Source organism: Phyllostomus hastatus, unplaced genomic scaffold, assembly GCF_019186645.2.
Source record: "Phyllostomus hastatus isolate PE091 unplaced genomic scaffold, TTU_PhHast_1.1 phas_contig_40, whole genome shotgun sequence".
Taxonomy (NCBI): Eukaryota; Metazoa; Chordata; class Mammalia; order Chiroptera; family Phyllostomidae; genus Phyllostomus; species Phyllostomus hastatus.
Genome location: NW_025333872.1, coordinates 5,388,443 through 5,412,025, shown reverse-complemented (window position 1 = coordinate 5,412,025; position 23,583 = coordinate 5,388,443). Strand labels below are relative to the sequence as shown.

The 23,583-nt window shown below is 45.1% G+C and overlaps 1 protein-coding gene across 1 annotated transcript in view; it reads right to left on the bottom strand.

Annotated features, from left to right (window-relative positions):
* The window catches only part of NCR2 (natural cytotoxicity triggering receptor 2), a 77,544-nt gene extending 54,556 nt beyond the window's left edge, over positions 1-22,988 (bottom strand). Inside the window, 7 exon segments of the mRNA XM_045842820.1 lie at positions 2,917-3,027; positions 3,142-3,203; positions 3,205-3,258; positions 9,075-9,199; positions 9,202-9,273; positions 9,276-9,368; positions 22,937-22,988. Of these exon segments, the coding sequence (XP_045698776.1) occupies positions 2,917-3,027; positions 3,142-3,203; positions 3,205-3,258; positions 9,075-9,199; positions 9,202-9,273; positions 9,276-9,368; positions 22,937-22,988 (569 nt within the window).
* Between the last annotated feature and the right edge of the window lie 595 nt (positions 22,989-23,583).

Here is a 23,583-nt window from a genome sequence, read left to right as displayed (position 1 = left end):
ATTTCAGCATGACTGATTGATTTTTTTTCCTGCCTCATTCAGCTTCTCTGGGTGCTGGACAGAATGAGTGGAAAGCTGGATTCAACAAGGGCTGGAGTTTTGCCAGGGGTGTTCAGTAAAAGGGGAGAGGGGGAAAGAAATAGAGACTGTGAGCTCAAGAGTGATTATAAGGTTGGATCATGGAATCTAAGGGGAAGGACAACTTGAGTGAGGTGAGGGAGATGGTAAAGGCGGCAGGACTGGAGGATCATGGACGCCAGTGGGGGTGAAGGGGTACAATGATCTAGTTAATAGGATGGCGCTAGAGACAGGTGGTGGCTGGAAGCTGGGTATCTGAGTTGAGACTAAGGGCAGGAAGCGCTGTTCATGCCGAGCATCTGAATGGGTGGCTGAGGCAGCGATGACAAGATCACTGGGGCAGGGGAGGTCCAGAGACTGAGAGGCCACAAATTCGGAAGGATCACCTAGGAGTCTACATGGGCCCAAGCTCACCAAGTGTCATGGCAGGAGCAGTGTGAGTGACAATGACAGTGAGCCAGGGGTTAAGACCAAAGAAGAAAAAGGAGAAATGCAGATTGTGGAGGAATTGCAGCAACGATGGGTGGTCTATGGGACAGTCTCATGTGGGAAATCGAGCTGTGGGGCTGCTTCAGGGAGGACAGGAACATAGGAAGTGGCAATGAAGAGCGAAGAGGACACAACCCCACCCTCAGGCCCAGTGGCAGGAGGTGAAGGAGAGGAAAAGGCCAGAAGCACAGAGAAAGCAGTGGTCTCAGAGGAGGGGCCGACTTCAGTGAGAGCGAGAAGGTGACAGGCAGAGTTGAGAACACAGTCCAGAGTTTGCACTGACGACTGTTTCAGAGGGCAGAGTGGGGGAGATTTGGGGATGAGTTGGAAAATGGGGCTCATTTAATGAATGTATCAGGTCTCAGTGAGACGGGATTCTGGGTGACAAGAGAGGCCCAGGGAACCCTGGCACCTTGTAGTGATTGCAGTGAACAGGGAGAAGGAGTGAAGGGCCTGGTCTGGGGGTCCCAGCATTGGCAGGGGTGATAGAGGGAGAGCCAGGAGTCCTTACAGCAGCAGGGGAGGTGTGGGGTCTTGCTCACTCCCACCCGTGGTGGGAGGTGCTGGGAGGGGTTGTTATGGGGAATCTGGGGTTCCTCTCTACTCCCACTGAGGAGGTGTGGAAACCGTGTGGGGGAAGTGGCAGTAAATGGATAAAAATTGTATGACTCCATCCACAAGGGTAAAGCGTGAGCCCCATAAGAGCCTTGAAGCTGGGTAACAACCAGATGACATCAAGGGCCAGAGAAAGGTGGGAGTGGGAGTAATAAGATGCATTCACTTTTGACCTAAAACCCCAGGAAACCTAGAAATGGGAGGCCTGGGCATCTCAGAAGGCAGAACAGAAGTTGGGGCTGGAAACCTGAGACTGGAATGAAAGTATTCTTAAGAAGTGGTCTGACTCCCAGGCTCTCTGCCTCCTGTGAGGCGAAGGGTGAGTCTGCTGCCCCTATCCTTTCTCTCATTCACCACCCTGCAGGAACCGTGAACTTGGTCTTGGATGACGGATGCTCTGCTCAGGGCACCAGGCACCACTGGGGCAGACTGTGTTACAGGTGGGAGGAGGGGTGGGCGAGAGCAGGCGCTGGGCAGTGGGGCCCCTTTGCTTCGCTACAGGTGGTGCCAAGAACCCTGACATCCTACCTTATACCCCCAGGAGAACAGTTAAAAGAGTCCTTTTTTGGAGAAACTGAGCTGTTAAAGAGAAAAAGAATACTATGTTTTTCTTAGTCCATTTGGGCTGCTATAACAAAAATACCACAGAGACTGGATGGCTTAAACAACAGGCATTTATTTCCCACAGTTCTGGAGGCTTGCAAGCCCAAGACCAAAGCACTGGTGGATGCCGTGTCTGGTGCGGGGCCCTCTTCCTGGTCCACGCCGGGCTGTCTACGTGCTGTGTCCTCACGTGGCGAAGGGGCTAGGTTGCTGGGGGTGGGGTTGGGGGCGCGGTCTCCAATCCCATTCACCTCCCAGAGGCCCCGCCTCCTAACAGCATCAGCATGGTGGGTAGGATTTCAACACATGAATTTTGGGTCAACACATTCATCCACTGGATGGCGCTGGCCCCAATGCAAACTGCATGTGAGTGAGTAGTGGGCCTGGACCTTGGGAGGAGGCTAGGGCTGCGAAATCCTCAACACCACAGCCAGGGGCAGCCAAGGGTGCTGGATCAAGTTCTGGGAAGCTTCAGGCTTTTCTTTACAGGGGATGCAGAATTCAGAGGTCAGGGAGATGCTCCTGTGGGGGTGGGGGAGACGCGGGCCATCCTTCTTGGGCCCTGAGGCTCAGCAGGAAGCACCGAGGGCCCTGGGTCTGCGCTGAGCTGGGCACACAGGCCAACTCCTTAAGGCCCTGAGAGGGGAGGTGGGGAGAAGTGACTGAAGTCCACTTGGACCCTGTTCCACTCTCCCTAGGCCTGTGCCTCCTCCGGCAGGCCTGTTCTCTCCTGACCTGATCCTGTTTCCAGGTCCTCTTCATTCTTTTCGGGTCCCTGCACCTTTTACCCAGCCCCTTCCATTTTTTTCCTGCCTTCTCCTCAGAGCTTGTGACTCTCTTAACTCTTGGGGAATGCTCTTTCAGGACTTAGGATGAGGCAGTGTCCTGGACTGGTGGCTTTGGGTAGGCATCCCTGGAAGGGCAGGTGGTGGGAGGGACTTCCTGTACACTTCAGTGACAAAGGCGAGCCTGTCATGAATGTGCAAGGAGGCTGGATTCAGTGCGGTTTCATTTGGACAGCCCTGTCAATTACAGTTTTCCCGCCTCTGTGTTCTCTGGCTGATCCCTTGCTCTGACGCTCTCTCCCTGTTTCTGCTTCATTGTCTCCAAATTCACCCAGACCCCACTCACTGGACAGGCAGGGCTGACAGCACCAGGCTCCAGGCCGGGAGATGTCCACAAGGCATGGTGACCAGGGCACCGGAGGCTGCAGGGCTGGAGGAGAGGGTAGAGTTTTGTTTCCTGGAGGACAGAGGGACACAAACAGGGGTGGACCAGGCTGGGGTGGCAGCCTCTGCCCTTGGGCCCCTGAGCCAGGCCTGTGTGGATGAGGGTCCTACCCTACCCTGAGCTCACTGTGAAGGGGTGGTGATGGCAGAGGGAGCCCTGGGGGCCTCTCTGGCTCTTCCAGTGGGGGGACACACAGCTCTGGGTCTGGGATGAGGTGAAGTCCCGGGAAGCCAGGGACCAGCACTGTGTGAAGGCAGAGGCTGCCAGGGAAGGAGAAGGGACCTTGGTTAGTGGGCAGGACGGCCTGCCTGTTCCTGCTATCAGAGAAGCCGGGACAGGGAACTGGGATGAACTGGGAACAGAAGCCCATCAGCTTGGGGGGAAACCAATTTGGGGGTGTGCGGACTGGCTTGTGAAGTCTCATGGCCCAGGACTACACAGGCCTGCGGCCCAGGCTCTGTCTGGTGCCTGTGGAGGGGTTGCTGGGTCCAGGAGCACTCGAATAGGAGTCTGGAGGCCTGGGCCTCCCTCTAAGCATTTCTATCTCTTTGCACAGCCCTGGAAACCTCTGAGCCTCCTCAAGTGTGGACACAGTCGCAGTCTTGAAGCCACTCTCATCTCTGACATCCATGCGCTTTCTCACACTTCTGGGCTACTAAGGGAATGGGACCCCTCGTGGGGAATTTTAGGGGCTACTCCATATCCCTGTCCCTCTGGTTCTGAGGCAGAGCCCTGGGCCAGCCTGTAGGTATTTACCCAGTGCCTCAATGGCCTGGGTAAATACCTCTATGGACCCCTCTTTTTTTAAGGAAAAAAAAAGATTTTATTTATTTATTTTTAGAGAGGGGAAAGGGAGAGAGAAGGAGAGAAACATCAGTGTATGGTTGCCTCTCGCGTACTCCCAACCGGGGACCTGGCTGGCAACCCATTTGTGTGCCCTGACTGGGAATTGAACTGGTGACCCTTTGGTTCGAAGGCTCTATGGGCCCCTCTTGACCCTCAGACTTTGTGAGCTGCCTGACCTGCACTCCTACTGCTCTGCCTTCCAAGTAAGACCCCAGACCGACCTGTGCTCAGAGCCCTTTGTGGAGGCTGGAGAGGTTGTCCCTGGAAAAGTGATGAGGGCCTCTGAGGGTAACGAGAAGACGATGGCTGCTGTGGGCAAGTGAGAGGCCCAGGAGGGAAAGAAGTGGTGTTAGCCCCAAGGCTGTGACAGAAAGTAGGGGTTCTCAGTGTCCTCAGCCAGGTCTGCACCCCTAGCCAGGGCCCTTGAGGGGAGCCATGGCTCCTAAGGTGGGAGGGAAGAGAAGAGCAAGGGCTGGGAGATGCCTGGAGGAGAGGGTACCAGAGAGACAAGGACTGTCCCTTCTGGAGAGAGCCTCGGGCCGATGGACATACAGCCAGTTGATCCTGTCCCACAGTGGCACCCCCTGTGAGGCTTCCCAGAACGAGGACCAGGACCAACCCATGTGCCCAGCCTTGGAACACATGGGCAGAATTCTAGTCCTGAGCTACTGAACTTATGATCTATGGGTTGGTGCTGGTCCACAAACTGTAACCTGCCTGCAATAGGTAAACTCTAAATCTGACATCGCCTCAAGGTCCAAGTATGTGATTGGTAAGCTCATTCTCTCCAGGTGAACAGGGTGTAGACCAGTTCGGTGTTGTTAAATGTCACAGAGAGCTGCGTACAGAACAAGCTTTGTAGTGGCAACACACAGTAGGACTACCTTTCAGCATGTGATACTACTTTAAGGTTAGTTAACTATAACCCAAAAGTGTAGAAACACCTAAAAATTATTTTTATAATTTATTATTTTTACAATCATTACATTTTAAATCCAACTTGTTCTTTTTTATAGAGTGTAACATGTTTAGCTAATTTAGAGTAGTTAATTAGTTAATTCAAGTATCAATTCACAGGAAGCAAAGGATAGCAAAAGAAGTCACTGAACATTTTGTTTAGAAAAGATGCATCTTTTCTGAATGTAGCAGTAATAATAAGCCAAATGATGATAACAGAATTGATTCCAAAGAAATTTTTCCTTCTGAATTTATTTCAAAGATTTTCACTGATTTTACACAAAAATGTATTCCATCATTGTGATAGGTAGAAAAATGATCCTGACCCCAAGTGTCCACATCCTAACCCCAGAGACCTGTGCACTTGTCACCTTGCATGGCAAAAGGAACATTTCAGATGTGATGAAGGTTAAAGGCCTCGAATTGGAGAGATCATGCGTGTGCGGCCAATCTAATCATTAGTGTGGGAAAGCAGAGAGCGTGTGTCCCAGTTCTGGTCAGCAGAGAGCAAAGGAAAGGGACCTCTGGCTCTGAGACAAGAAAGGGGGCCAGAGCCAAGGAATACGGGTGAGTCCAGGGGCTGGGGAAGGTCGGCAGGAGGACAGGATGTCGGTCCCGTAGCTACAAGGAACTGAATTCTGCCCGAGACCTAAATGAGCGAGAAATGAATTCTCTCTTAAAGCCTCCAGAAAGGAACACAGCCTGCTGACACCTTGATTTTAGTTCAGTGAGACCCATTCTGAACTTCTGGTCTACAGAACAGTGAGATCATACACTTGTATTGTTGTAAGCCATGACAGCTGTATAGCAAGAGTTTACAAATAACGGTGAAGACTAAAACTCAGTGCTATTTGTTGAGATATGATGGCTAATGAAGCAAATACATCATAAAAACAAGTGGCATTTACATATAAAACATAAAAACACAAGTTCAAGACTAATTTTTTGAGGAAAAAAGAGTACTGAATTAAAAAGCCTGAGAGCAGTCAGCATTTCACATATAAACTCTAGTGTCCTGTGGGCTTTTTGTGAGGTGCTACTTTGTGTTGTGAGGCTAAAAATCTATCTACAGTTGCTAAAATATTATTGACAGGCTACAACAGAGAAGTTTGCTCAACAACATCGGGTTAATATGTGGCAAAGAAGAAAGCTGAAACATCATTTCCCATCTACTCTTTAGCTCAATGGATTTGGGAATTGGCTCAGAGTGTGGAAGACTAAGTCTCAGAACAAATAAAGCCAGCAGAGACTTTTTCATGGTGACTGGAGAAACACACGTGTATTGCTAACATAGCTGTTCTTTTACTATACGTGCAGTTTGAACATGGTGATAGGTAGGACTTCCTCTGTATCTTTTAACTTCATTGCCAAAAACACGACTAACTCTGGATTGTAAACAACTACGACGGGTCATATTACCAACAAGTGGTTTGGGGTTTAAGTTTTATGTAGGAGCATGTTCTGATGGCTGCAGCTGCTATGACAGTTGCTTATGACAGTAGCTCAGTTGGTTAGAGCGTCCTCCTGATATGCCAAGGCTGAGGGTTTGATCCCCCATCAGGGCACACACAAGAATCAACCAATGCATGCATAAGTAAGTGGAACAACAAACAGATGCTTCTCCCTTTCCATACCACCTTCCTCTCTTTCTCTCTCTAAATTAATTAATTAAAAAAGAGAAAGTCTTGCTGTGAAAAAATATCAGCTGAAATTAACAGGGTGCTAATTGATGTGGAAAATTATGAAATTACATAGATATGAACGTCATAAATTTGAAATCATTCTCTTTATTATGTGTACTATGGGAGCACCATGAAGACTTGTTTCTACATGCCAGTTTGCAATGATTACTGAGGGGAAAGCTCTGTTGAGAGTGTTTGATCTATGGGAGGAACTCCTAATGTTTTGGCAAGATAGAGAGAGACCAGTTTAGTAAAGATGTGAATTGCAGTTAGACTTGTTTATATTATAGCTTTGATGTTAGCATTTCTATGCAAGGAAAGAATGCAACATGTTTTTCAATGGCAAATAAAATTGAAGAGCAAAAGCAAATGTTAGAGGCTTACGAGAATAGCTTTTGTAAATTGTTATGACACATTCTTACTTTAACAACAATCATTACCAAAATAGGTGATGATCTTCGTATTTCATATTTGCAAAAGTACTCATGAAAAAAACCTTACTAATTTGATAAAATGTTTTAAATTCCCTTTTCTGTCAAAAGAAGATTATGCATAAGAAATCCACAGATTTAGAATCCACTTTTTTCTTATAAAGATAATTTAAATATGACTATAACCTTTAAAATAACTAGCTATTGGTAGAGGATTGAAGATGCATTTTTAAAAAGATTTTATTTATTTATTTTTAGAGAGAGGGGGACAGAGGGAGAAAGAGAGGGAGAGAAACATCAATGTGTGACTTCCTCCCACATAGTCCCCTACTGGGGACCTGGCCTCAACCCAGGCATGTGCCCTGACTACGAATCAAACCTGCAACCCTTTGGTTCACAGCCCACACTCAATCCACTGAGCTACACCAGTCAGGACTGAAGATGTATTTGAAAATACAGTGTCACTTGCCTTCTTTTGTACAAGTTAAAAATATAAATATGGAGCCTGTTAAAATTCCTTTAAACTTCCTATATTTCTGTCAGCATAGCTTTGTGAGACCAGTTTTCTACTATGAGGGTTATTAAAACAAAGCATCAAAACAATTTCTGTATACATTTTCCCCCAAGAATTATGGCGTCATTAATGTTACTCAGATTGGGTAAGTTAATAAACAAAAAGAATGTTCATTTGTCACATTAAAATCTTCAAATGTGGACACACAGGGTATTTGTTCAAAGTGCAAATATTGGCGTTTGAGCTCAGAATTTCACTCTTGTGATGTTTTGTTTGGTTGTGACCGAGGAGCAGCGTGGTGTTCCAGGAGGGGCTCAGCTGCCACTGTGCCCACCGCTCACAGGCGCACTGCCAATGAGCAACACTCGCTGTTCTTAATGTTCCAGTTTCTCCTGCATTGTGTTTGTTCTGATCGCATAATATTGGTTGAAATGCAATTTTATGTCTGTCAAATCTAATACGCGTTTTGGGCTTGTACTTTGTACATCTGCTTTATTTGGTCATTGTTTCTAGAAATTTAATTTTATTGTATTTTACCTGTAAATAGTTGTTGATGGGTTGGCTCTGTGTCAGTCTGCTCAGGCTGCTCTCACAAAGTACCGTGGACTGGGGGACTGGGTGGCTGGTAAACAACGGAAATTCACTTCTCACAGCTCCGGAGGCCGGAGGTCTGAGATCCGGGTGCAGTGTGGCAGGGTCTGGGTGAGAGCCCTCTTCCCATTGTGACCCCACGTGGTGGGAAGGGGGTCAGAGAGGCCTCTGGGTCCCTTTTACAAGGGAACTAATTCTACTTATGGGGGCTCCACCTCATGACCTAATCACCTTCCAGAGGCCCCCTCCTAACACCACCACATTGGGGCTTAGAATTTCAACATATGACTTTGGGGAAGACACAACTATGCAGCCGGTTGCCGCCACAGATACTCTGAGAAGCTCTGATTTAGACTGAGGTAGGCAAGCTTTCTTCTAGAGGGACAGAGAGTGACCACTTCAGGTTTAGGTGGGCCATATGGTCTCTGTCACAGCTACAGACTTTGTTGTTAGCATGAAACAGCCATAGATAATATGTAAACACGTGGGTGTGGATGTGTTCCAATAAAACTTAATTTATAGACTGAAATTTGAATTTCCTATAATTTTCATGAGTCACAAATGAAAAAAAAAATTCCTCCCCAACCATTTAAAAACCATTTTTAGCGTTCAGATTATGATTTGTAGATCCCTGATCTGGGCCTGGAGGATGGGACAGACCAACATGATACACGTGGTGGGGGGTGGTTTGTGGCCAGAGGACACACACGCTGGAGCACTTACCATGTGCCAAGTCCCATGCCGTCTCCAAAGAGGTTGGCGTCTTGGGCTTCTCTGTGGCTAGGTCCTACAAGCTCAGACTGAGCAACATGACCAACTGATCTTTTTGAGCATCTTTGAGGAGGCTTGTAAATCACTGAGACAGTGTGTCGTGTGTGTGTGTGTGTGCTCACACGTGAGTCCCCTGGGCACAGGTTCCCACCAGTCTTCTCAGGAGACCAGCATGGGGGAGGGGCAGCCTGGCTTCCGTGACTAGGAAGCCAGGAGGCACCGAAGAGAGCGCTCGGACCCCAGGAAAAGGGCACACCGGTGACACACCGCCAGAGAGAACTTTATGGAATTAGAAGTAGAGTTGCTAGAAGGGTGGTGGGTTCTACACCAGTAGTGTCCTGCATCTTCCTCCCTCCGATCAGTCAGGGTGACAATTAAGAAGCCCGCACCACGTTGTCCCAGATTGAGAACTGAGAGTCCTGAGTCAGTGTGCGGGCCCTGGAGCTGGCGACTAACCTGATGCACCTGACACCTCCCTACACCAGCCTTTCTTCTTGCAGAGCCCGTCCCTGGGTGGGTGCTGGCCTCTCGCGGAGAGCGCCCGCCCCCTACGAACTGCAGCTGTGGTGTTTGATAGTACTCAGGTCCGGAGACCACCGCTGCAGGTCAGGGCCATGCCAGGACTTGCCCTCCGGCCTCAGAGCTGCTCGCTCTGTGGCCTGCTGTCTCAAATCTGCCCCCTCCCCGTGCCCTTCCTTTTCTCTTCCCCTGGGGACAGCAGTGGCATCTGCAGCAGCAGTCCTGGGAGTGAGGCTCCCCGGGCCACGTGGCCCTTTTCCATGTGCTGCTGGGAGGCGCAAGCGGGTTGGCTGGGGAGAGGGAACCTATTGGCCCTGAGTCTGCCTAGCTCTTCCAGCACCTGACAGAGATAGATGAGACAGAAAAGGCCAAGGCCCGGGTCTGGGAGTGGGAGACCACAGAAGGCCGATTCTTCGGACAAAGGGAAGCGGGGGCCCCCCAGTCGCAGGCGTGGGTCTGGCCAGGATAGGTGGTGCACAGCTCCAGGTCTGTGAGAGGCTGCTCTTCTCCTTCCTGTCCGGTTGCCCCTCCCCGACCAGGACCTGGGGGAGGAGCTGAGACAGCCAGGAGGAAACCGTGGTCCAGTAATGGACCCCCTGCTCTTTTTCTTCTTTCTCTCTCTGTGTTTCACAGAGAGCTCTGTCTGGCTTTGCCCCCTCCCCAGGGAAAGTCACAATGAAGGCAGGTGACAAGCTCAGGGGCACTTGTAGGTCTGAGCGAGAGCCCTTAGCCCCACTGACCCCAGGAGTAGTCAGAAACATGCCCAGGCCTGAGGGTGGGTCGGTGGCCTGTTTCTACCTGGGGAGGTTTTGTGGGTGCTGGAGGAGCAGGAGGTATAGGGAGGGTTCCTGGCAAAGGAGGGAGAGAGGGGAGCTGGGAGCAAAGAGAACAGGGGTCCTCAGAGGGGCTGGAGGGAGGGTTGGGTCAATGGGTGGGCAGGGGAGGGAGCACAGAAGCCTGCAGCTGGCATCGTCTTTGCATCCTAAACTCCCGCCACCCAAGGACACCAGAGGAATATGTGTGTGATTACCACATCAACAGATGAGAGACTCCAACATCTCTTTCTTTAGTGAATGCTTGTACTTTTAAGATTTACTTTTTTAAAAGATGCAATTTGCAAAGAAAAAGATTTTATATATTTAAATATATCCAATAATAGATTTTATATATTTAATAAAACTATTACTCAATAAATATTATTTTGAGTATGCATTTAGTAAATATATTTTTATATTTAATGCATATGTATTTATGTATATTTAGTGAGAGAATTAGGGGCTACGGATAATTCCAGTGGAGGCAACCCGGGGCTGGGCTAATGTAACACCTACAGCAGGGAACTCTGTGTGTGGATTAGGCTAAGGTGGAAATTTGAACCCATCAAGGGGACTTGATTCAATTCCACTACTTTGCACTTAACCCCCACACCTCCTACTCCTCAGGCTGCTTCTGTGCAGTGCCTTTCTCCTTACAGTAGGAGTGAGCAGAGACTGAGGTTAAGGGCAAGGGGACAGACTAAAGGAGAACAGTTCCAGAAGGGACATCAGCTGTCAGTGCCTGAGGGACTAGTACCGGACTCAAAGGGTTCACTACATTGGGTGCTCTATTAAAAAAATGAGATGGTGGTGGCAAGGCAGTTTTATTTACTTGCAACAAGTAAAGGAGATGGAATTTATATCCAAAGCTCTGTCTCCTGGAAGGAAGGCTTAGCCATTGCTTATATACACTATTTGGTCAATTACATGTTGATTTCTTCTCTGAAGTTGGCTGCACACTTATCAGGCTGGGTTCCTGTCAAGCTTATCTTGTTTACAGCTAGTCTGCAAAATACTGTGCTACACTTTAACATTTAAAAAGAATAGCTTTAGGAAGAATGGCCCAGACCTCTAGACCCTTGTTCTATCTAACAGAACCACAGGTGGAAAGGTAGGATGGAGTTTTACAGCTGGAAGAAGACCTTGGAAATAATGCCAGCCACCCATGTGCACAAGTGTGTCACATGGGTGTCTGGGAGAGAGGTCACATGAACACACAAGGTCACACAGTGTGTTCATGTGACCTCTCTCCTAATGCCTGAAATGGGTTTGTGAGGGAACTGAGGCCCAGAGCCATCAGTGACCTGCTCAGAGTTGCATCGTGAGGTGAGGTGGTGGTGTTATCAGGATACACCTCCTGACTTCTTGGTGTCTGTCTGTGTCACACACAGCACAGGAAACCAAACTGCACATGCCAGCGGGGGCGAGCTCCTGGGGGTTTCCTGGTTTTCAGCCGGGCTGGGTGTCCCTCTCTGAACCTAATCACATACCAAATGGTAGGAGGGCACTCTCGGAGGGGAGGAAGGTGGCCCTGGCTGGCATAGAAATGTGTCACTGGGTGTGAGGGCATGGAGCCACTGCTTTCTCAAGCTGATATTCCTCTTGTCTGGCCACTGCTGACCACTGGGAAGGAACGCCTCCTCCCTGAAGGCCCCCAAGTTTTCTCTTTGTCTGCATTCCACTATCTGTGTCCCTCTAGTTTGTGGTTGGCTCTGAGTGGTTCTCGGCTATGTTGGGGTGGTCCTGAATTCCCAGGGGACAGGAAGCTCTCCAAGTTGGAATCTGCCCTTTTCTCCTATCCATGGCTCCCCCACCAGTGTGAGTGGAGTGAGACCTTCCACATAGATTCAGGTGACGCATGCTCACCGCCTGCAGTGATTGCAGAATGCTGTGGATGGCTCGTTGAAACACGAGAAAAACATACACAGAGACAACCAGGTCCTGTGGGGAAGTAGGGATGGACTAGCCTCTCTCTCTAGTAGGGAGCACCGCATTTCCATTCCCAAGCAGATTTTTATTAATAATACAGACTTAGTTTGTGGATCACAGTCTGGCAGAAAAGATCAAAAGAAATAGGTGACTTTCAAAGATGCTGACAGAACCCCTGCTGTGATTCTGGGCAAAGTTTGTAGTTTTAAGATTTGAAAGGACTGCAAGGCTCAAAGGGCTAGTTTGGTTTCCTGTCTGTGCCTTCAAATTCTAATCTAATCATTCTCCAGCAAGAAGATCTCACAGGATCTTGCATATTCTATGTCCCAGGTCTAATTACCCTGGGGGTCCCCTGTCTCTGGTCTGGACTGCACTGCCCCTGTTATTTCCACAGGCCTGAGTCTGGCAGAGGAGACAAAGGCAGCCAGGAGACTTGGATTTCTCACATCTAAGACAAGGACTCAGGCTTTGACAAAGCCAAGGGGGCAGGGGTTGATGTCCATCACCCCTTCATTTCCACAGCCCCTGAGTCTCTTCCCAGAGTCCTCCTTGTGATCATGCCTGTCTTAGATGATTCCCTCATGGGAAATCTTACCCGTCATTGGCTAACTGATCAAGCCTAGGAGGCCAGGCGCAGAACAGGCAGCATTCATGCCAGGGGAATAAGTTTTGTCTCCTTAGTGGCTCCTGGTCCGGAGGTCTCTCACTCAGCCTAAGTCACGGGGGGTTACAGCTTCCTGAGACCAGGCAGGGCAGGCCCCAACATTCAGGGCCTCAGCACCCTCTGGTGCTCTGGTGAGTGGGGCCTGGGCTGGCTGGGGGGCCAGTAAAAGGGGGGGAAACTTGTCTCCTGGGAGAGAGGGGTTGCAGAACAGGAGTAGGCAGGGACCACACATGGGGCATCCTATCTACCATAACTTACACCAGTTCAAATAGTCTTTTTTTCCTGTCTATCTCTGCACACTCATTTGATTGTTATAAACCACTATTTCCTTTGACCTTCAAATCCATGTCCTTGGGTCATGTCCACCCATAGTAGCTGGGTTGCTGAGATCTGAGGCTGGCCTCAGATGTCTTTCATAACTAACCATCAGGTGTGCACAGGGACATACCGACACACACACACACACACACACACACACACACACACAGTCATTCCCTCCACCAGAGACCAGACCTGCACACCCAGAAGTCCCTCCTAGGGTTCCCCCACAACCCTTGGGGAGGGGTCATACTCCAGAGTTCCCATCCCAGGGTTTTGTATCACTCTATGTCCTGAAGGGCAAAAAGTGTATTCAGGATGGAGAGGATGACAGAATTTGGTGAGAAGAAGAGACTAAGGAACCAGAAAGGACTGGGCCTGGACAGAGGGTCAGATGAAAAAGAAGGAAGAGCACAGTCAGTGAATGTACTTTGCATTCCTTCCAGATTCTTCCTCCTCATCCTCCTTACTTCTCATGGCTGTGCCAATACCGTGCAAGTAGCAGCAACAGCTGCCACTAGTCCCACCAAGACTCCAGGGCCATGAGCACTCCCTGCTCAGCCTAGGATCCCCTCACCTCTTCCTGCTCCACTGAGATCCAGACCCTCTGAAGAAAAGGCCATCTCATGCCTCTGGAAGGCACCTCCCAGCACCTGAATCCACGCGGTGGTGCTACCTCTCCCCCAAAGCTGAGGACCTGCCAGGTGCCTTCTCCAATCCACTCCATGGAATCCACGCCATGTCCCCAGGGCATGGGCCCACCACCTGCGGGGACTCTCCCTGTGCATCTGGACCACCCTTCTCCCACTGGCTCCCGCCAGCAGGACCAAACCCATCTGGCAGGCACTCCCCCATCTGCCCTTCTCCCTCCCCCCGAGGGTTTCCTGTGTCCCTGTCAGCTCACAGATCAGCCAGTTGCCTAGGTTACCGTGGACCACATGGTCAGCTTTGGTTCTTCCTCCCATTAAAGGTACTACTGTTAATTCATACCATATAAAAATGTAATATTTGATATTTTTAAAAATGACATACACTTAGAAAGGATATGGCAATGCAGGAAAACCGTATGCCAGATAAATGGGTTAATAATAGCATTAGTAGATAAATATCTCTTTCTTTTCAATAAATAAGAATTGGTCCAAAGGAAAAAAAAAGAATCAGGCAAACATTTCCATTTTAAAAAGGGCTAAGGATATGAAGAAGTAATTCATTACAGAATAAAGAACAAATAATATGTATGAACACGTGTTCAAAATGGCTGATAATCAAAGCGATGTGAAATGAAGTGAGACCTCAGCCTTGGCCCATCAGTTCAAAGAAGATTGAAATAAATGGTAATCATATTCGGAGCTCCAGAGGTGTTGGGAAGAGGGGATTCTCATGAATTGTTGGAAGGACATAATTGATAGCCTCTTCCTGGAGGGCAATGTGGTGATGAATTAAAAGGCAGAAAAAGTAATTTATTCATCCATTCCACTGCTGATGGACATTTGGGTAGTTTCTAGTTTTTGGCTGTTGTGAATAAGGCTGCTGTGAACATTTTATTAAAAAGACTGAGAAAGAAAAACAAACAAAAGAAGTACCTGGCTTGTGAAGCAGCAGTTTTAAAAATTTTCTAAGTAATTTGATGTGTGTGATGATTGCTGTTGTTCAAAATGACAAATAATTGTACAGGACTCAAAAAACCCAAGCAGTTCCCTGCTCTGCCATTCTTGGCCCCAGCTCATTCCCCTGAAGGAATCCACTTCAAATCTTTTATCTATTATTCTAATATTTACTTCTATACTTTTGTAAGAGAAATAAAAAGAGAAAGCTTATATTGCCCTTTACTGATTTTCCAGTTTTAGATAATATCCATGAATCTTCAGTTAATGAAGATCAGTCATTTAACACAACACTTTCCTATCCCCCTCATTTCCTCTATCCCTAAACCCACACTGTAATCAAGTCACAGTTGTCTATAAGATGGATGTTTGGGTTTTACATATTCTGACCCTGTAAATATTTTTATAGCCTAGCCATGGAATGAATGTACTGTGATTATATTTTCAGTATAATTTTTATTATTCTCTCCAATTGCCTTATTTTTCATTTGTTTTACTTTCTAGGTATTCACCACTAATTCATTTCTAAACTCTGTACCAAGAGTGTAAATTTCATCTGAGTTGGTTCAAACACATTAAGTCATTAATTAGATCTATTCCCTGGAGACCCTGGGCTATGTCCCGTGGTCCTGCTGACGAGCTGCCCAGCCATCCTGGAAGTCCACCTCGCCATCTTCCCGAGTGCTCCACGGGCCTCCAGCAAGTGTTAGACATGCTCTCTGCTGAATTTCAAGACTTTTTCTGGGTTTATCCCTCTTTCCATTGGAACATTCCTTCCAATACCTTCCCTTACTTTTGAGAAGTCCAGTGCCATTTTTATTGCCAGTACATTGATTATGAGATTTTTCTCCTCCTCTCGCTCTTAATGCTTTTAGGGTGTTCTCTTCCTTCCCCAGTGTTATGAAAGTCCATGTCGATGTGTATTGGGGAAGGTCTCTTGTCACTTCTTTGCACTGAAGACCCAGGGGACCTCTTCAACCCAAAGTCATATCTTTAACTCTGAGGCATAGATTCTTTATTTTTTTATAGTCTTCATTTTCTGAATTGAAAATTTTTTCTCTATGGAATTTCTGTTATGCAAATGTTAGGCTTTATGGACCTATCCTCCAGATTTCTCATTTTTCTCTTTTACTTTTCATCTTTTTTATTTACTTTTGACTGAGGCTTATATTTTTATTACAATTTACATATTATGAAATGCACAGATCTTAAATGTATAATTTGATGGGATTTTGACATATGCATATAACTTGCTCCTGTTTCAATATGTAGAATTATTCATCACCACTTCACCCCCAGAGGCAACCACTACTCTGATTTTTTTCACATAGATTGGCTTTGTCTCTTCTAAAACTTCTTACAAGCAGAATCACAGTGCATAGAATATTTTGTGTCTGGCATTTTTCACTCCCCATGATGTTTTTTGAGGTTTGTCCATGCCGTTGCATGTATCAGTATCAGTCCCTTTTTATTCCATTGGAGGAATATACATCTGTGTATCCATTTTCCTGTTGACATTTGGGTTACTTCCCAACTTGGCTATTATGAATAACACTGCTGTGATCATTTTTGAACAAGTCTTTTTTAAAAATTGTTGTTCAGTTACAGTTGTCCTGTATTTTTCCCCATTGCTCTCCCCTGCCCCATCCCTCCCACTCCCACAGTGAATCCCCTGCCAACTGTCCATGCCCATGAGCCCTCTGTTCATGTTCCTTGGCTTGTCCTTTCCCATTCTTTCCCCCATTATCCCCCTCTCCACCCGCCCCCCGCCCCGTCACTGTCAGTTCTTCATTTCCATGTCTCTGGTTCTATTTTGCTCATTTGTTTGTTTTGTAGATTAGGTTCCATTTATAGGTGAGATCATATGGTATTTGCCTTTGGCCATCTGGCTTACTTCACTTAGCATAATGCTCTCCAGTTCCATCCATGCTGGTGCGAAGGGTAGGAGTTCCTTCTTTCTGCTGCTATAGTATTCCATGGTATAAATGTACCACAGTTTTTTGATCCACTCATTTATTGATGGGCACTTAGGTCATTTCCAATACTTGGCTATTGTAAATAATGCTGCTATGAATATTGGGGTACATAGGTTTTTTTGAATTGGTGATTCAGGATTCTTGGGGTATAATCCCAGCAGTGGGATTGCTGGATTGAAAGACAGTTCTATTTTTAGTTTTTTTTGAGGAAATTCCATATTTTTTTTCCACAGTGATTGCACCAGTCTGCATTCCCACCAACAGTGTGCTAGGGTTCCACTACCTTGCCAGCACTTGTTGTTTGTTGATTTGTTAATGATGGCCATTTGGACTGGTGTGAAATGCTATCTCAAGTGGGATTTATCCCAGGGATGCAAGAATGGTACAGTATACTCAAATTGATAAATGTAATACATCACATAAACAATATGAAAGACAAAAACCACATGATCATATCAATAGATGCAAAAAAAGCATTTGATAAAGTACAACACCCATTTATGATAAAAACGCTCATCAAAGTGGGAATAGAAGGAGCACTCCTCAACATAATAAAAGCCATATATGAGAAACCTATAGTCAACATTATACTCAATGGGCAAAAACTAAAAGCTTTCCCACTAAAAGCAGAAACAGGACAAGGATGTCCACTTTCACCACTTCTATTCAACATAGTATTGGAAGTCCTAGCCGCAGCAGTCAGACAAGTAAAAGAAATAAAATGCATCCAAATTGGAAATGAGGGAAGTAGACCTGTCACTGCAGATGACATGATAGTGTATATAGAAAACCCTATAGATTTCACCAAAGAACTACTTGACCTAATAAATGAAGTTGGCAAAATGGTGGGATACACAGTCAACATTCAGAAATTGAAGACATTGTTGTGCCCTAACAATGAAATATCAGAAACAGAAATTAGGGGAAAATTACATTTACTATAGCAACAAAAAAAATAAAGTACTTAGGAATAAACTTACCCAAGGAGGCAAAAGACCTGTACTCAGAAAACTATAGAACATTAAAGAAACACATTAAGGAAGACATAAATAAATGGAAGTATACACTGTGCTCATGAATTGGAAGAATGGACATCATTAAAGTGTCCATACTACCCAAAGCAATTTATAGATTCAATGCGATCCCTATCAAAATACCAATGACATATTCCACAGATATGGAAAAAATATATTAAAAACTTATATGGAACTCTAAATGACCCTAAATAGCCTCAGCAATTTTGAGAAAGTAGAACAAAGTAGGAGGGATCACAGTACCTGATATCAAACTATATTACAAGGCCACTATAATCAAAACAGTCTGGTACTGGCCTAAGAACAGACACATAGGCCAACTTACACCATACATGAAAAATAAACTCAAGATCGATAAAAGACTTAAATATAAGTCATGACATCATAAAAGTCCTAGAGGAGAACATAGTCAGGAAAATCTCAGATATCCCATGCAGCAATATTTTCACTGATATGTCGCCTAGGGCAAGGGACATAAAGGAAAGAATAAACAAATGGGACTACATCAGACAAAAAGCTTCTGCATGCTTAAAGAAAACATCAATAAAATGGAAAAGGAACCAATTGTATGGGAAAACATATTTGCTAATGACACCTTGGACAAGGGTTTGACCACCAAAATATATAAAGAACTCACACGACTCCACAGGAAGACAAACCACCCAATTAAAAAAAGTGAGCAAAGGATGTGAACAGACACTTCTCCAAGGAGGACATACAGAGGACCCATAGACACATGAAAAACATCACTAGGCTCAACGTCACTAGCCATCAGAGAGATGCAAATTAGAACAAGTCTTTTTAAAGACATAGATTGCAAGAGTTTGCTAGGATTGCATAACAAAATGCCACAGGCTGGTGGCTTAAACAACAGAAATTTATTTTCTCACAATTCTGGAAGCCAGAAGTCCAATATGAAAGTGTCAGAAGGGTTGGATTTTCTGAGGCCTCTCTCCTTGGCTTGGAGAGGGCTGTCTTCTCCCTGTGTCCTCACAAGTCATCCCCCTGTCTGTGTTATGTGTGTGTCCTTATTTCCTTTTCTTACAAGGACACCAGTCATATTGGTTAGGGCCCACCCTAATGACCCTACTTTAACTTGATTGCTTTTTTTTTAATTGAAATGAATTTTTAAAAATATTTTATTTATTTATTTTTAGAGAGGGAAAGGAGGGAGGGAGGGAGAGAGAGAGAGAAAGAGAGAAAGAGAGAGAGAGAGAGAGAGCAACATCAGTGTGCGGTTGCTGGGGGCCGTGGCCTGCAACCCAGGCATGTGCCCTGACTGGGAATCGAACCTGCAACACTTTGGTTTACAGCCTGCACTCAATCCACTGAGCTACACCAGCCAGGGCAGCTTATACATTTCTATAAAGAAATTCTTTTCAGGCATTGTGCTGAACTTATAGATCAATGATAGGAGAATGGTTATCTTTGCAACATTGAATCTTCCAATCCATGAATATGGTACATCTTTTCATTTAGTTGGTTTCTTGGATTGGTACTTCACACTTCTTGTGTATTCTATGTTAATTTTCATCTCACTTTAAAAATATTTTCCAAAACATTTTGTTAATGTTATCTTCCAACTACATTTTTTAATATCTTATTTATTTATTTTTTTAGACAGAAGGGATAGGAGGGAGAAAGAGAGGGAGAGAAACATCAATGTGTGGTGCCTATCATGCATCCCCTACTGGGGACCTGGTTCACAACCCAGGCATGTGCCCTGACTGGGAATTGAACTGGCGACCCTTTGGTTTACAGGCCTGCACTCCATCCACTGAGCTACACCAGCCAGGGCCCAAGTATTTTATTAATGTTTTAAAATTTCTATTACATTTTTAATTGCAAAAGTTACTTTTGTGTATCAGAGGAGCCTCTTCTTATAGTTCTCTATTCTGGTTTCATGGATGTCTTCTTTTTTTCCTAAAGATATGATGTTTAGGACTTCTTAGAAAATATTTTATTTCCTTTATTAGAGAGAGAGGAAGGGAGGGAGAAAGAGAGGGAGAGAAACATCAATGTGTGGTTGCCTCTAGCATGCCCCCTACTGGGGACCTGGCCCACAACCCAGGCATGTGCCCTGACTGGAAATTGAACTGGTAGCCCTTTGGTTTGCAGGCCAGTATTCAACCCACTGAGCCACATCAGCAAGGGCTGATGCTTACGGCTTTTAAATTGTTTAAGGCCCTTGTTATCTATTTCCCTCACATCTCTTTGTGTATGTTTAAGTTTTGTTTATTAAAAATTTGTGCTGTATATTAGAGCCTTTTCAAAAGGTGTTGTCACACATATTACTAATTATTCTTTCTATTTTCTGTATATTTTGCAAAGATTTAAAGAAGATTACAAAAGAAAGACAGCAGCGTAAAAATGAGAAAATCTGTGTGTGTAAGTGGTTTGCTGAATGATGGACTTCACTCTAGAGTAGAGTTTCTCAACTTAGGTACCATTAACATTTTGAGCCAAATAAACCTTTGTCCTGGGAGCTGCCCCATGCATTGTAGGATCTTTAGTAGCATCCCTGGCTTCTACCTAATAGATGCCATTAGCACCTCCCCCTCAGTTATGACAACCAAAGACTTCTCTAGACATTGACAAATTTCTTCTAGGGGGAAAATCACCCCCAGCTGAGAACCATTGATCTAGAATAATCAGGCCAGAGCCTCTGTACTTTCTGAAGGACCTCCAGCTCTCAGTATCTGTAGTACTTTTCTTGTGAATTGGCCTTTCCCCCCCAGAAACAAATCCTTTAACACTTTGCCTGTGGTGGGGAGAGGGTATGAGTCTGCCTGCTAATATTCTTGAATCACAGTTGCTGCTGTGCTAAATAATAACTGATATGGAATAACAACTTTAGAATACCTCCCATAATGTAGACAAAAAAACAATTTAGTTTAAAAATGATCATCTACAAAACAATAAAGAATAGGGGACAGCAAATGCGTAAGTGGTATTTTTGAAGGCCAGAAAAATAAGAATAGAATGACTTAAGGTATCACAGAAGAAAACCTTCTTGAAGTGAAGAAAATTGTGTATGCAGATTTAAAGAACTTAATGCATTACAGACAAAGTCAATGAACAGAGATCTGCGAGTATATCCTGTCAGTCAGGGTAGGCTTGTTTCTGCTGGAGTAATTCAGTGACTTCATGTGACAAAAGTTTATTTCTGTCCTGTGCGATGTCTGCCGAAGGTCCAGGCAGACTGGCGGGGTGCATCCACCCAGGGTAGCTCTTCAACGGCACTGACCTCTCCAAATCAATGAGCTTCCACAGCAGAAGAAGAAAGTACCAGAAAGATAAATGCTTTCATCCAGAAGTGACACTTCCATTTACATTTCTTTGGACAAACAAGTTATATTGCTCTGGCTGGTGTAGCTCAGTAAACTGAGTGCCAGCCTGAAAACCAAAGGGTTGCCAGTTAGATTCCCAGTCAGGGCACATGCCTGGGTTGTGGGCCAGGTCCCCAGTAGGGGGAGTGCAAGATGCTATCACATATTTATGTTTCTCTCCCTCTCTTTCTCCTTCCCTTCCCCTCTCTCTAAATGTAAATAAATAAAAAAATCTTTAAAAAACCCCAAGTAATATTGTTTTGCCCAGTTACAAGAGGGCTGAAAAATATGATTCTACTAAGTGTCCAGAAATAATGATAGCCTGTGATAACTGAATATAGCTGAATAGTAGTAATATCAACCACATACCTCTAGGCATAGCTGGCAAAAAAATTTTTTTATGATAACTAAGAAAAGAATCTACAAGCATTAATGTTGGAGGGAAGAAAGGGTTACTTCCAGAGGACTTAATAAAATAATCTTAGTGTCAGTGGTTTCTGAGTTTCTGCTGCTGCACTATAGGCTAGAAGACAACAAATTAGCCTCTCTTGAGAACAGGGAGAAGTATTTTGATTCAGTAATTTTATGCCTCATTAAGTTGTCCTAATTTTGTAAAGACAACCTGAAGGGTTTTCATATGAAAGAACTTAAAGTAGCTTTCTTTAGAAATATAGATTGAAAATTTACTTCAGTTCACAGAGGTAAGGTAAAAAACAATATAATAAAGCTGTGGTTTAAAAATGCGGAGTTAATCAGAAACCAGTCAGACTAAAGATAAGCTCAAATCACCGCTGTAATTCTGTGTTAAATATAAACAAAACTTAACGTTTGTAATTGTTGCCAGTGCCTAGAAATGTAGTTGAGTTTTGTATTTTGACTTCATATTTGGCGACTTGATAATTTCTCCTATTATTTCTAATGACTTACTGTATATATTTTTGGAATTTCTACATAGATAATCATATCACCTGCAAGCAATGCTAGTTTTATCGCCTCCTTCAGACCCTTACACCTTCCTTTTTTCTTGTCTTAAGACATTGCCTTGGATTTTCACCACAACACTAGCAGAGGTGATAGTGAGTCTGCTTGTCTTGGTCTTGAATGTGAAGGCAATGCTCTCCCATTTCCAGGCAGGGTTTTCATGGTGCATATACATTGCTCCCAGGCAATAAGAAAGCACTCCAGCTGCTTATTTCTCTGTGAATTTTAACCACGAGTTATTTTGAAATGTGATTTTAATTTTTCAAATATCTAGTTTTAGTCATATTGAGTTGCCTACTCCTAATTCAGTTGCATTGTGGTTGTAGAGTGTGGACTGCATTGTGAGGTGCAGTGGGTGGTGCCCAGGCTCCCTTGCGGGTGGAGGCGGTCAGTCCACTAAGCTCTGCCGGTGCAGTGGAATCCCAGCGTTCAGTGTGAATTCCAGGCATCTCCAGAGAAAACTCCGGCTCATCTTCAGTGCACTTTTCTCCCTTGTGGTAAACCAGTACCATTTCTTTCCCTGTATAATAACTTGTTTTAACTGGAATTTAAGTAATTGTCTTTTTAAGTTTTAATTTTTTAGTGTTCTGATATAATTCAACCCCAAATTCTTGGCCACGTATCTGAATCCCTTCTCAAGACATATCAGGTGTTAATTCTGTTAATTCTCTTCCTGAAAAGTCACACCGGCAGCTTTCTGTGGTCCTGACGTGGACTCGCTGCCCTCCAGACCTGGGGCACAGCAGTCATTTGGGGTGTCTCCCCATGACCCCGGGAATTCCCTTATCTTCCCTGTGCCATTTCCCTGTTCCTTGTACCTTTGTTTTTGTCCTGGTGGAACACATTTGCTAGCAACTACAGAAGAAAGGGGGAGTGAAAAATACATTCGAAGGCCTTTTATATCTATAAATGCCTGATGTCGGTAGTTCGACTGATGCTCCGTTTTGAGTTGAAACTCACTGGTCCTCAGACTTCTGAAGGTGCTGCTCTGGTCCCTTCCAGTTTCTGCCATGTCGAAAAGTCTGAAGAAGCCAGTATGATAACTATGATACTATCTATGTGATCGATTGCTTTCACTTTATCAGTACCTCCTGTTTGTCCCCAGCATCCTGGAATGCCACAGTGATGAGACTCAGCATGTGTGTACTTCCGTTCATTTGCTCAGCACAGTGAGTGGCCTCTTCCGTCTAGAAATTCATGGAAAAATCTCTTGAATTAGTTCATGGATGATTTCCCCTCCTCTGTTTTGGGAGATGGCCTTAACTTTATGTTCCAATCTGTTCAAGGAAATTTTCATTCCTGCTCTCATATATATGTTTTTAAATTTCCTGGGACTGTTCTGCTTCTCTGAATGTCTTGTCTAAAACGTTTTCCTATTTTTATTTATGGCTTCCTTGATGGTCTCTGTTTCCTCCAAGTTGCTTTCCCACTCTCTGTTCAGTTTTTTTCTTTTTTCTTTTACTTGAGAGTTTTTCCTCAGATACCCTGAAAAAAAGGTTTACCGCTCAAATTCCAAAGATCACTGGATGTCGTGTGCCATTAGTGGGGTTTGTGCATGGGGAGCCCTGTTTTGTTGAGGAAACACAGTTGTTAAGTCTTCAGTTGTC